Here is a 14,945-nt window from a genome sequence, read left to right as displayed (position 1 = left end):
AGCACAGAACGTGGCAGCTAAAAGATCCAGCAGCAGAGAGCCAGGGAGGAGAAATCAAGTGCCGCTCAATGGATGGTCGCCCTTTCGCCGTTTCTGTACAAGACAGGAAGCAGCGTTTCTGTAAGTTATTTCTTAATAAAGACTTTGCTTTTTTAAAGTATAATTTGTGTTGGTGTTTTTTTTCATTGTGTACTAACGAATTTTTTAAAAAATTTTTTTGATGTTACTGGTCCTTTAACTCTGGAATGGTAAAGCATTCTGCAGAACAAATATAGTCTTTTAGCTTGCACTATTGTGGCTAATCTATTGGCAATAAACTGCTTCGGTAGCTTTCCTTCTTTAAACGTATTCATGAGCACACCTTTTGCTTACAGGGACAGAGTTGTGTGCCTAAAATATGTTATAGAAGCAGTAATGAATTACCAGAGGCAGGAGTACATAACAATAAATGAATTGCAGAAAATGCTGGGTCATTGTTGCTTCAGTATTCATTTATAGCAGTTTAAAGACTAATACATGGACAGAAACTGGCTGCCACCAAGGGTCAAACAATGGTTTCCATGATGGATATCGGAATCATTCAGACACTAATTTAAAAAAGTACTGTATTGTGCTTGATAGGTGGTCCACTGCGGAAGTGTCTTAACAACCCTGACTCATCCCCATGCACTGATTAAAGGACAAGGAAAGCCTAATTTGTTAGGCAACCCCAGAAAATAATACTCCTTCTATACTCCAACAACTGTGCTGCCATTCTAGCATAATTTCCCAACGCGTAGCTAGACTAGCGATGGACCCTTATAGTAACATTTTCATAACTGCTTTTAATGCAAGTGTGTAGGTTTAGCTAAGTGTAGGGGATCGATGGTTGAGCTAAAATGAATGCAAAGTAGGAATTTCCCTGGGTAGGTGCATTCGTTTTTCTATAGAGAAGCAATAGGAGAAAAAAAACTTTAGTGATTTAATTCATTTAGGGGTGCATAATATACTGGCAATTCCTAGTGAATCAGGGTTTCCTTAATTAGCTAAAGATTACCATAGCTTTACCAAACATATTTGGTGCCTCATTTTTGGCCACACTGGGTAATTGCGTGTTGAACCCAAAAGGATGATGCTGAATCTGACAGAACAGGCCCTTGGTTTATTGATCTCGCTTACATTCTGCTCAGCTGAAGAACGCACAACCAAACTGCAAGCAAAGCCACTAGTTTGGCTGGTCAGATCATGGGAGGCGATGATTTAATTTTGACTAGCATTCCATATCTGAGTAAAATTTATATTTGAGATACCAGCAAGGCTTATTTCCATTAATCAACTTCCTTTCCGTTATCAGCGGAATGGAAAATGGCTTCCTCCAGACCATGAAACCAGTATATTCATCATAGCTCACCATTAAAATGAGTGGGGGTTACCAAACAAATGGCCAAGTTTAGAGTGGAGTGGCCAAGTTTGGAGTGACCGAGTAGGAATGGGATTATTGCACTGTGTTGTCCATGAGCTCAAAACATTTCAGTAGGATTTGGGGGAGTCTCACTGATCATTCGTTACTGTTCATGGGAACAACAATAACAATCAAGGTGCATAAAAACTCCTGTAATTGCCTTTATTTAATCCTAGGCATGCTGTTGATCATCTACTACCCAATAACTCCCTTGAGCTGCTAGATTAGCCAAGAAAGGCCTAAAAATTCGGTTAATGATAACCTTGACTACAACATGCCTAAGCCACTTATTGCATTTGCAATTATTCTCTCTAGCAACCTATTAGCATTTTAGGAGGATATGACAAGCTTTCCCTTCGCTCTTCATGTTCCTTATCAATGGATGCCTTCAGCACTCTTGTTTAAAATTTATGAGGAATGCTGGGAAAAGGACTAAGAATCAACAATATTTTGAAGGCAGCTGAAGCGAAACTTGATGTGAAAATTCATTTTTTCCCTTGTGTTTATCATCGCTAACATGGGTTGTTCCATTACAAGAGCAATTTGCCTTTCAGCATCTGTGTTTCTTTAAGTGTGCCATTATAAACAGGGGCTGGTTCTGGAGGAAGGAGGCTGATTGAGGTTACTAGAAAGCCAGAGGAGCTGCATCCAGAGAGCCACTGATTTATTAGTCACCCAAGGACTCTGACGGCACAAGAGCTATTCATCAAGTTTTAAAAGAACGCGATAACAGTATTTAATATGAATGTCATTTGCCTTTAATCAACCTTAACTAGAACTGCTGATAGAAAGGTCCACTGGAATGTTATGTCTTTAAAATGCAATTTCTGATTGTAATTTAACTTAATATGTGCATTTATCTTCCCCCTCAATATAAATGGCAGCAAAGGGGGGGGAAAAAGCAATTTAACATGAAGATGTAATCCAGATTGTTGCTGATAATTCCCCTTTGAGTGAGACACACAACTACTTTAGTTATGATCTATCTGTTGACAATCTAGATTATAATATACAGAGAAGGACAATAAATTATTTTTAAACACAAATTAAAGGATGGGAAGTAAAAAAAAAATGGTGCCGGAATTATCCAGCATTCCAGTCGGATTTCCCACACAGTGATTTAAGACTAAGTCCCTTGGAGTCCGACCAGACATTATTTCTGCTGATATCAGAAAGTTCTGCAGGTAATTATTAAACACTAATGTTGTTCAATAAAACATTATTAATGTGTACATAACTTATACATTATGACAGAGAAAGAATTAAGGCAAAAAAAAGGAGGGATAATAGGAAGACAAAAACCACAAAAGGGAGAAATGAGGGTTGAGGAAGGAGGGATATTGAGAAATGGGAGCAAAGCAAATGGATGCAAGCTGGATTGAGAACAAATGAACAAAATCTGGAGGTACATATGAAGATCTGCTCATTGGGAGAGGTTGCAAAACAAGCAGATCTTGCACCAATCTGTCCACCTTGTGATGGTGATATCAGGCTGATCCAATCGTGGGCCCTAGGATCTTCAGCCAGATATTGATTGTGGAAGCCCATCTGAGGGCCCCATACACTGTCCAATAAGCGGACAACTTTGTCTGTCGGCAGGGTTGGACTGGTGGGTGCAGGGCCCACGGGGCTACTGCCCCAGGGGCCACCACCACCCTCCCTCCCCTGAGCACACATAAACTAAACCTTCCTTCAGCGCAATAGGGGAAGAAGATCTTCGGCCTGGGGAAGGACCAGTGGGGATCGGGTCTGGGCCGGCAGGGCAAGACAGATTTCTTGCTGGTGTCCTGTTGACCCAGTCCAACCCTGTCTGTCGGCAGCTTTCATAAGCAGGAACTTGAGACAGAGCCAGCAAGTGATTAGGCTCTGGAGATAGACTGAGAGTGGTTCAGCACAGAGCTTGAGAGAATGCTAACAAATAAGTAGTTTATGGAGATGGAATATGAGTGAGTAAGCAGAACCTGGAGGGATTAAGCAAGAACTTGAGAGAAAGTCAGCAATAGAGTTGGTTATGGGAGTGGAATGCCAGTGAGTGCAGTGTTAAGAGCTGTGTGTTAGCTGTAAAGAAAATGCATCAGTGCGAGGGGCAACACAATCTGCAATAAAAGAAAGAATTTCATGTTCAGGGCCCTGGAACTTTTTAATCTTAGGATTCACAGACACACATCATCCATAAGCCAAAGGGTCAACACGCTCTTTACTTTGGGTGGGTGTGAGGGGTGGGGCGGTTGATAAAAAGTGAAAAGAGGGGTGGATAGACATGATAAGACAGTGAAATCAATTAGTACAATATTTAGACTATAATAACAACACTAGGATACGTGACATACCTTCCACCACGGGCACTGTAAGGCACTACATGGATCCCTAAAGGTCCCCCATCGTTCGAGACTTCAACAAGCTTCACCATGTCACTAGAAGAGATGAATGAGGAGCCATGAGCCTGAACGGTCATTAACTCAAACACCAAAGGGAAGTGATATGTCACAAAGGATCCCCTTTGCATGGACTTCCCTGACTGGAAGAACACAATGGAAATGAATATGGCACGCAAGCTGATGAAATACAATAAACCTACCTTAAAATGAGCCTGATTGCATGGGAAGAAGAGTGATAGGTTAAAACAAATGAAAACAAATTGAAAAACAATTAGCCAGCACTCACCAAATTGTTCAAACCTTTGTAAATTAATCAGGTGCACGTCAATCGGTGTCCACTCCAACCGACTTTAAATATCCAAGAAATGTAGCTGACAGCACCACTCAAAGATATAATTAAAAAGCCTTTATTTGTTACTTTTTGGCTTCATAATCTGGACAAATACAACGTTTCAAGCTAAACAAATAGAGGGCCATTGTTTGGCTTGAAACGTCCTATCTTTGAGTGGTGCTGTCAGATACATTTCTTAGCGACATGGACAAGCCGACTCGACAACAGCACCTTCAATATGTCTGAATATCTGAATACACATTATTTTACTTTACATTACTTTGGGAAACATTTTTGCTACAGATAAGAAAGGAAAATGATCCAGGAACTGAAAAGGATCTATAACCCGTGGTGTAATTATGGTCAACATTGCTGCCCCGCTGCTCTGGGGTCTCAAGTTTGATTCAAACCAAGGACACATTCAGTGTAGACATTGTATGTAATACAGTACAGGTATGCAATCCGTTATTCGGCCTATTGGGTTTATTTAATGTTTACATAGTTTTATAGTAGACTTAAGGTATGATAATCCAAATTACAGAAAGATCCGTTATCAGGAATCCCCAGGTCCCGAGCATTCTGGATAACAGGTCCCATACCTGTACTGCGTTTGTGGGGGTTTCCTTCTATTGTTACTATTGTCCCAATTATCTACTTTCTGATCAGCATGACAAGTGGTTCATGTGCCATTATTAAGAACTTGTATATTCCTCTAGGATAAGGATAGCTAGAGATGTGTTATAGGATTGCATTTTATAAATAAAGGCTGGTGATAAGAATACCCTAGCTATTCAATGCTTCGGCAATGAGTAAACAAGGTTTCTTAGCTTGGCTATAATACACAATGGGGCTCATTTATCAACATTGGGCAAATTTGCCCATGGGCTGTTACCTATAACAACCAATCAGATTGCTGCATTCATTGTTCTTCTTGCAACTGGCTTTAAAAAGCTAATCACTCCACTATGTGAATGGAGGAACTTTTAAGATATACTTCTGGGAAACGAGAGGGGTTTGTGAAGATTTGGTCAGCTTGGGTAATGTTCATGGAATTTGTACCCAAGGAGGGAATAACCCTGGACTAGGAGCGCATACACAGTTCCAATAACTTGGGTGGTATATAGGCAATATCAAAAAATGGATGTTTTAAGAAAAATCTGCTGCAGAACGGCTGAGCACTCTTTCACTTTCCTCTGTCCTCTCTTTTATATTTTTGGTTTTACTATCTTTTCTCTATTTTATAATTTCTGAATATTGTTGAATCCTTTCGAGTGTACCTGTTTAATCGTATAATATTGTTAAAGTACGCCTCAAATATATAAGGTATGGGCGAACTAGTACTATTTTTGGGAAACCTATCAAGCATCTGACACGCCTCTTGGTTTGCCAACCTTTGATACTGTGATAATGTGTTTCTGAGAAAAACTTATTGTGGATGTACTCATTTTGTATAATGTTTGTACAGGATTCATTTTCTTGCTATTTGAATTTTCCTCTATTGTAAAATGCCTACTTCTTTAAATAAAAAATATATAAAGAATATACAAAAAAAAAAAAAAAAAGCTAATCACTGATTGGTTGCTATAGGTAACAGCCCATGGGCAAATTTGCCCAATATTGATAAATGAGCCCCAGTGTATATGAATGGTGTAAGCCAATGCACGACCAGCTGCTTTGCTTATCTCAACAAACATGGCTAAGGGCAGTGACACACGCTAAGATTCGGGGAGATTAGTTGCCGAGCGGGAAATCTCTTCTTCGGGTGACTAATTTCATCGAACTGCCTTACCGCCGGCTAGAATGTAAATCCCCCTCGGGATGGCACTCGGAGTGCTTCATTTTCCGAAGTCGCCCGAAGATTCCTCGTGAGGCAACTTCGGGAGACTTCGGAAAACAAAGCACCCCTGTGCCATCCCGCTGGCGATTTACATTCTAACCGGCGGGAAGGTAGATGGGGAGATTAGTCCCCCGAAGAGGAGATTTGTCGCTGGGCGACTAATCTACCCGAATCTTAGCGTGTGTTACTGCCTTATACTGCGACCTATCATATTGTCTCCGCTTAGAGTATGCGAATATTATAAATAACAGGAAGAAGATGAAGCCGTTACATGAAATGACACATTTAGAGATTTGTTACAGATGGGTAACGAGTGAACACAAGGACTTACTCTAAAGAGAAACTTGAAGTTCTTTCTAAGCTGGTATCAGCATGGCCGACAGGTTCCACTCGGCTATTCTCCTCTGCTTCTTCTTCATCCTAAGAAAAAAATAAAGGAAATTGTTCATTATGTACCTGTTTTATTTAGCAAATTGTCAACCAGTTAAATGGTGAAGCAGGTGTGACATGGGGCAATAGAGCTGTGAATGGAATCAAGGCAAAAGTAAAAAAAAACAGTTCCATTTCGCAGGAATTCTAGGGTACATCATGAATACGTCATATCCAAACAAGTTCCAGTTAGCAAAACAAACCAGGGGGGACTTTGTTAAGCTGGTCATAGACGCAAAGATCCGATCGTAAGAATCCTCGATTCGTACAATTTTCGGACCGTTTGTGGAGAGTCCCGACATTTTTCGTCCAACGGAGATCGGACAGGTTAAAAGATTTCTGTCCGCTGCCGATATCTCTGCATGTATTGCCAATCGTACGATTTTCAGTGGGAGATTGTCACCAGCTTTGTCGGACATAACTTTGATCTGTTCTTTTTCTACTTTATGTGATCGGAATGATTAATGGCAGGTCGGGAGATGGGGGAAGTCTGATCGTTAGAGGATTCAAACAATCGGATCTTTGCATCTATGGCCAGCTTTACTCAACAGATAAAAGATAAAAAAAAAAAACAATTATTATATAAATTTCCAGTTGCCTGTTCGGGGGCAAGTAAGAGAGTAAGGTATTTGACATTGTATACACTTAAAATCGGAGTAGATCAGAGTAACCCCGATTAGTGAACCACATTTACTTTTTAACCTCTCAGCATGTATTTATTTAATGTTTAATGGCTTACATCAGCGCCTGCTGTGCTAAAGCATCTCGTTTCCCTGACCCATACAAACACACTTCAGTTTCATAAGACGCCAATTAACCTACTACAATGTAGGGACTCTGGGGGCAACCAAAGGAAACCAACCTCAAACATGATAACATGAATATTTACAGTTCACAAAATGGTGTTTAAACAAAAGCCTCAATTTGTCTCGTATCTGCCAGAAGTTTGTGTGTTTAGGCAGGTTAGCTGGTTTCTGGTGGACTGCCCATTGTGTATGAATATGACAGGGACTTAAGATTGTAAACTCCACTCGTGCACTGACTAATATGTTGGGCTAAATGTCCCCAAGGAGTCTCTGACTGCCACCCAACGATAAGAAGCCAAAAGCAAAGTGGGTCGCTAGTAGGGATGCACTGAATCCACTATTTTACATTCGGCCGAACCCTGGAATCCTTCGGCCGAATACAGAACCTAATCCTTCCTTGTTTTGTGAAAAAAAGTCAAGCGATTTCCTTCCCCAGCCCTTATTTGCTTATGCAAATTAGGATTCAGGTTCGGTTAGGCAGAAGGATTCAACCAGATCCGAATCCTGCTGAAAAAGGCCGAATCCCGAACCGAATCCTGGATTTGGTGCATCCCTAGTCGCTAGACTTGAGTTCGTTTTTAGTACAAAGGGTCCCAGGGAGCCAAGGACTCCCATTTGAAAACTGGAAAGAGTCAGAAGAAGAAGGAAAATAAATTAAAAACTATAAATAAAAATAAATAATGAAGACCAACTGAAAAGATTCTTAGCATTGACCATTCTATAACATACTAAAAGTTCACTTATAGGTGAACCACCCCTTTAACAACCCTACTGTCCGACGGTGAAGTACGGTCCTATGGGCTGATGTGTAGCTCCATCATTCTAATAACACTGTATAGGGTTCCCTGTGTGACCCTAGTCATAAGTGATTCTATAAGGCAATGCACAAACCTTATTTACCTTTGACCCGCTATTCTCCGAGATGGTCCATTTAAAGGGGTTGTAGAGAGGGATATTCTGAGAAAAATTGCAATTGGTTTTTATTTTTTATTATTTGTGGTGTTTGACTTATTTAGCTTTTATTCAGCGGCTCTCCAGTTTGCAATTTCAGCAATCTGGTTGCTAGGGTCCAAATTGCCTTGGCAACCATGCATTGATTTCAATGAGAGACTGGAACAGGAATAGGAGAAGGTTAAATAGAAAGATGAGTAATACAAAGTAGCAATAACAATAGATGTGTAGCCTTACAGAGCATTTGTTTTTAGATGGGGTCAGCGACCCCCCCTCCCATTTGAAAGCTGGAAAGAGTCACAAGAAGAAGGCAAATAATTAAAAATCTATAAAGAATAAATAATGAAGACCAAGACTTAGAATTGGCGATTTTAGAACATAAAGTTAATTTAAGGGTTAACCACACCTTTAAACTTTCTACAGCTAGAAGTTATGAAATAAAGCTACTTTTATTTTTGTTTTAGAAGCATAAAAATAATTAAGAATGTATGGTTTTCGTTAGCCCTATGTCGAAACAGAATGTAAGTAACAGCATGGATGCTAAACAGATTTAAGCTCCTTTCAGCTTTGTATCAATGACTGGTTAAAAAGGCTTGCAAATCTGACACATAGAAACAAAATATTAAATTATTACAAAATTATTATTATTACAATCTATCAGAGGCAGCCAGTAATGTTGCGCTGACATTTCCTCCGAGAGCCTGAAAAACAAGCGTGTCTGGATGTGCTCGGCTTCTATGGGAGGATTTACTCCAGGATTTACTCTGCATGAATCCAGGCAACTCGAAGATTGATGATCCCCTGCTCCGAGAGCCTCTAATATGTACTTCTATCACATCCATCTCTCTTAAGCGCCAGCCACGTAATGCATTTTAAAGGTTAACCAGCATCTTCAACCTACAAAACAGCAGTCTGAATGTAAACAAGCCCCCTAAATAGGTCATTTTTGGATCAGTAAATCGTCCTTCTAGTGCTGCTGGGGATGACCGTAATTGCATGCTTTAAACCCATTAAGGTGAATATACGTATTGTTGTGGCTTTCGCTCTCATTGTAGTTGTAAAATTGCCTTAATAGTTTTTCAAGGTCAAACGTAACTTTCCAAACACATCTAACCTTACGCAGAGCAGACAGTGCATGGATAAATATAGATGGCACAGCCAAAGCGGAAAAACAAAGACATTAAATAGGCAAATAGTAGCCTTCCTTCAGCATCTTGCAATAAATCCAGTAAATTTGACGTCATGCCTTAGGTCAAGGGTGTCGGACATCGTGGATTTGCAGCTGCTGGGAACTAAAATGCCCAGCCCGGGTTTCCAGCTGCTGAGGAATGCAGTGACTTGTAGTTCACAACAGCTGGAGAGCAATGAGGTTGACATTTCTGTATCAGGAGGTTAGAAATTATCCAGTAAAATTAACAAAAGGTAGAAAGATCGATATACACAAAAAAGGGGGCAAAGCAGGTAGTTACAGTAAGAGCAGTCTGAAGGCAGTGAGACTGGGTAAAAGTTTGAGAGTACAGGTATGTTATTCATTAAATGAACACCCGTTATCAATAAAGCTCTGAATTACAGAAGGCCATCTCCCATAGGCTCCATTTTATCCAAATAATCCTAATTTTTACAAATGATTTCCTTTTTCTCTGTAAAAATAAAACAGTAGCTTGTACTTGATCACAACGTAGATACAATTAATCCTTATAGGAGGCAAAACAAGCCTATTGGGTTTATTTATACATTTGTTTACATAATTGTAGGGACCCATAAGGTTAAGTTCCCCTATGGTCCTAAAAGTACCGCATGGTTGGAAATCCCCTGCCTGGCCAGCTAAGTGCAGGGCCTAAATTGGATAATTGTTCCTAATGCAGTGTGCTCTGGCAGATTCCTGGTTTGCCCAGAAGATGTCACTGTTGAGTAACTTCTTCATATAGCTGATCAGTAGTGATGTGCAGGGTCTGGGTCTGCGTCAAGCTGTTCCTCATGCTCTCCCTGCGCACCACCTTACACTGCCGGCTTCCGGTTTTATAGTCGCGCACCTGCTCACCCCACCCCTTTTGTGGTGTCATCGGCGGGTTGGCACAGGTCTATAAAAGAAAACTGGAAGTCAGGCATGGGCATTTAGGGGTGGAGGAATGCCAGGTCCAGGTCTGGTGCGGGTCGGGTGAAACCCGATGCCCACATCACTACTAAACTGCCATGTGTTTAATGTTTCACTTTCAAGGAGAAAGGAGTGATTATTCCATCTGGGGTGCTGGCAGGCCCCAGGCTATGGAGAGAAACCACATGGCCTGTGTGGGCTCGGGGATAAAGAGACCCCAATAAGAGATGCCTGGAGATGGATTACAAGGAAAAAGGCTTGGGAGTACTCAAACCCAGGAGGGGTGTTGGAGTCAACCGGAAGATAGTAAATTCCCAGTAACCCTTCATTTCGCAAAGGGGATTCAAGACCTGTGGATGGTGTATATCCTATGTCAGAGGAGGTGGCCAATATGGGGTTACATAATATTCTAGTACACTTAAGGTATGAAGATTCAAATTATGGAAAGATCAGTTACCTGGAAAGCCCCAGATAACGAGCATTCTGGATAACAGGCCCCATACCTGGACCAGGAAGTAGTGCAATAACATATATTTGAGATATTTAAAGAAAAACTGCAATCATTTAGACTGAATGATAACAGGGGTTACCCAATTGTTTCAGAGCATCTTTCAATGATCTGGATAGCTGTCTTTGGCCACTATCTGGATTGCAAAATTGGGAAGGATCAGCTGGTTTTGGCTGTATGGCAAGCTTAGCCTTGGACAGAAGAAATAGACACATGCGAATAATAATCCCATTTAAGCACAAAATATGACCAGTCTTTATAGAATGACTCACTAAAGTAGATCAGTGGCCCAGGTGCTCCTGCCCCAGGCCCTCAGCTCAAGGGAGTGGATAATCTGTATGTACACAAACAAATGTTGGTGCAAGGCACTCTTGTATGCCACATATAGATCAGAACAAAAAGTAAATAAAAATTAAAAACCTTTATTATACAAGCATCTCTCGCCTGACGCGTTTCATGTCCCTGGGACACTTAGTCTATATAGAATATGACTAAGTGTCCCATTGCCTTAGGCAGAAACCTTTAGAAAGCAGCCTGCAGCAACTGCTCTTCCAAAAATCCACTGGGCTATTAGCGATACACACAAACATCTAAATAAGTGTTTATCTAGAAAATTCATTCAGGATATTTATAGATTCCACAAAATTTAAAGATGAATTCGTAGATTAACTTGGGAGAAGCCTGCGGGGCCCTTCCTCTCTGTTAACTGTGTTGCGGTTTCCTTTTTAAACCAACCGTAGGGGGCAATTAATTAAGTATTGATGGGAAAAAAAAGTGCACAGAAAACTTCAGCTTCAGGGCCGTTATAATTAATGGGCTTGTGGTAAGTACTTTATTATTGCCAAGAGATAAGGACTTGTGGCTGTGATCAAGTTTTTTCCAAGTACTATTAATAATCTGACAAAAAAAACAAAAGGCTATAGGTTATGGCAGCAAGGAGGTTATGGAGTGAAGTGGAATCCAGAGAATGAATGCCTAGAATTAGCATCAGAGGTGCAGAGCCCCATAATAGTGCCTGGACTCAGGGTGGGACTGGGCTGGCGGCACACCGGGAAAAAACCGTTTGGGTAACGGCCCACCCAGGTCAGACAGATTTCCGGCAGTGATCCACAGGCCACGGGGGAGGAGGGCGTGTGGTGGCGGCCCCTGTAGAGGGGGGTGAATGGGCACAGCGGGGGCCCCTGGGTCGGCAGCCCCGGTGGGCCCGGTACTACTGATGAGCAAACGTATTCACGGTGAAATTCCAAATTTTGCCATGTGTAAATTTTTCCGTGAAAATTTGCCATGGGAAAATTTGATGACAAACGACACAGATTGACTTTCATGCATTTAGACCAAAACTCTGCATAAGTTTAAAACACCCATTGACTTTAATGTATTTTGACCAAAAAGTCGCCATAAGAAAAACCTCCCATTGACTTTTATGCATTAGGACAAAAAAGACCCTATAACAAAAAACACCCATTGAATTTAATGCATTTTGAGTAGGAAAAATTGTTGTGCTTGTAAAATAAAGAGTTGCACATAAAAACGTCCATTGTCTTCTGCAAATTTTTCCACAGTTATGCCAATTTTTCGGCAAAGCGGGACAGATTCGCAGCACCAACCAGTCCAACTCTGCCTGGATTAGTATTAATATGGTCATAAAAGCAAAAAGTGTGATGTCAGATGAAGCAGGGGGAACAATGCTGCACAGTAATCACATAAGCAGTGGGTAGAAATCGTGGGAATGGGTTTCAAAAATAATGGGCCCACACAGGAACTGTGTCAGTGTCACTTCAAATACACAGTTACAATTACATTTGAAGTCAGAGGGTATAAATTAGCTGACCAGGTCATCCCGTTAAAGCATATTCATTTAAAGAAAAAAAGTTGCAAGGGAGCATTTGAATAATTACGGACAGATTCCTGCAAAAAGAAAATTAGGTTCCCTTGTTTTTATTAGAATTTATGGTGGCAATCAGCCTTGCAGCAAAGCATATTTTCCAGTTATGAAACTGAACTTACAATACAACCAGTTTAAAGGAACAGGTCAGTGTAAAAATAAAAACTGGGTAAATAGATAGGCTTTGCAAAATAAAAAATATAGTTAGTTAGGCAAAAATGAAATGTATAAAGGCTGGAGTGACAGGATGTGTAACATAATAGCCAGAACACTACTTCCTGCTTTTCAGCTCTCTAAGGGCAGAGACACTCGCAAAGCTTCAGGGAGACTTAGTCGCCTGGCAACAAATCGCTTCTTCTTCGGGCGACTAATCTCCTGGAAAAGCCTTCCTGCCGGCTAGAATCTAAATCGCCGGCGGAATGGCACTTGAAGCTATTTGTTTTCCGAAGTCGCACAACAAGGAAACTTTGGGTGACTTCGGAAAATGAAGTACTCTGAGTGCCATCCCACCGGCAATTTAGATTCTAGCCAGCGGGAAGGCAGTTCGTTTGTCGATGTGCGACTAAATCTCCCTGAATCCTGGCGTGAGTCTCTGCCCTAACTCTGAGTTAGTCAGTGACTTGAAGGGGGGACATAATAACTGTTCAGTAAGTTTGCAATTGATCCTCAGCATTCAGCTCAGATTCAAAAGCATCAGTTATGGCCCGTTGGTAACAAGTCCCTGATTGGTTACTGGCTGGTAACCAATCAGAAAAAAGCCAGAGCGCTGCAAAACAGGAAGTAGTGTTCTGTTCTGTTCGACATCCAGTCACTCCAGCCTTTATACATTACATTTTTGGCTAACTAACTATATTAGAAACATTTTTTTATTTTGCACAGCGTATCTATTTACCAAGTTATTATTATTTTTACACTGAACACTGCAGCAATAATAACCCCACCATGCACCCAATCGATGGCTTGCAGACATAACTGCCTTGACTGCTTGGGGTAGAACAAGGAAGGGGTGCATAGAGTTAACAGAGAAGAGTAGGGAACAGATGAGAAATGTTGGCACTGGAAGCAAAGGGATGATTAGGAGAAGTGGGGCTGGATGTGCACATATGGGACCAAGCTGTGAGAAGGCTTTGGCTGCCACAGTTGACTATAATGGCAGAGTCGTTGGCCATTGCTGGAATGTAGAAAGTGCTAATAGGGAGCCGGTTTTGTCTCTCACAAAGGACACTGGCAGAATGTATATTGGCAGCAGTAAAATACAGACACACAACAATCAGTCGCATTGTGCTTCACAGGTCATCTTCTGGTACGCAGCTGCAAGTGGAAAGGCCCCTCCATATGGGCAGCCATTGTGACTGGCACCTGCTGCGGTTTGCTGGCAAAAAATGGGCATGCAGCTTATCTCACAGTTGTGCTGAAGGCGGGCACATTTAAAGAACAAAATATACAATGTTGTCTTTTGACCGTATTAATTTATGGGTACTATGCATAGAGTCTGTGAGTGGTATGTAATAGCTGGGGCTGAGCCGCTTCATGGTGCAACAAATACAGCAGCTCTATTGTGGTTCCCCATTGCACTACTGGCGGCTTATAGGCTGATCGGAAAACACAGATGCAAAGTCCCCATTGAATCTCCAGATACATCTGCATTCCCAGTCAATTATATCTGATAACTCATTTCCTCTAACTTTATCCACAGAATAGTTGTTTCAATAAGGAAGTTTGGATGCAGCAATATTGCCATGCAGTGTAATGTATATACACAGGCCAGCCAAGCGCAACACACACCTGTCTTATGCTATTTCCTTTAATATAGTATGAAACAGAGCAGAAGTCTTTTCCTTACCCACGCTGCACTGCTGACACCCAACCTAAGCCTGAGCAATAGGCCCTGAGTTGGCATGAAGCCCCCGTATTTTATAAGAGAAGGCCAAGCTTGCCGAGGGAGAGTTTATTAGCTCATAATAGATGAATAGATAGATGACAGATATAGAGCTAGATGATAGAGATAGATCAAGAGATATAGATAGAAAGAAATAGAGAGAGTGATAGAGATAGTGAGAGAGAGAGAGAGAGAGAGAGAGAGAGAGAGAGAGAGAGAGAGAGAGAGAGAGAGAGAGAGAGAGAGAGAGAGAGAGATGATAGATAATAGATAGATAGATAGAAGAGTGTGAGAGAGAGAGAGAGATAGTGTGTGAGAGAGAGAGAGAGAGAGAGAGAGAGAGAGAGAGAGTGAGAGAGAGTGAGAGAGAGAGAGAGAGAGTGAGAGAGAGAGAGAGAGAGTGAG

At 41.3% G+C, this 14,945-nt stretch overlaps 1 protein-coding gene across 9 annotated transcripts in view; it reads right to left on the bottom strand.

Annotated features, from left to right (window-relative positions):
• Positions 1 to 14,945, bottom strand: part of pard3.S (par-3 family cell polarity regulator S homeolog) — a 396,021-nt gene that overhangs the window by 230,845 nt on the left and 150,231 nt on the right. For all 9 annotated transcript variants that reach the window (XM_018268701.2, XM_018268703.2, XM_018268699.2 and 6 more), the window contains 2 exon segments: positions 6,319 to 6,407; positions 3,772 to 3,855 (listed from right to left, as the gene is read on the bottom strand). In XM_018268701.2, the coding sequence (XP_018124190.1) occupies positions 3,772 to 3,855; positions 6,319 to 6,407 (173 nt within the window).

Source organism: Xenopus laevis, chromosome 6S (genome assembly GCF_017654675.1).
Source record: "Xenopus laevis strain J_2021 chromosome 6S, Xenopus_laevis_v10.1, whole genome shotgun sequence".
In the NCBI taxonomy this organism is placed as follows: domain Eukaryota; kingdom Metazoa; phylum Chordata; class Amphibia; order Anura; family Pipidae; genus Xenopus; species Xenopus laevis.
The sequence above is the reverse complement of the archived record's forward strand: the minus strand, read 5'-3'. Positions and strand labels throughout refer to the sequence as shown.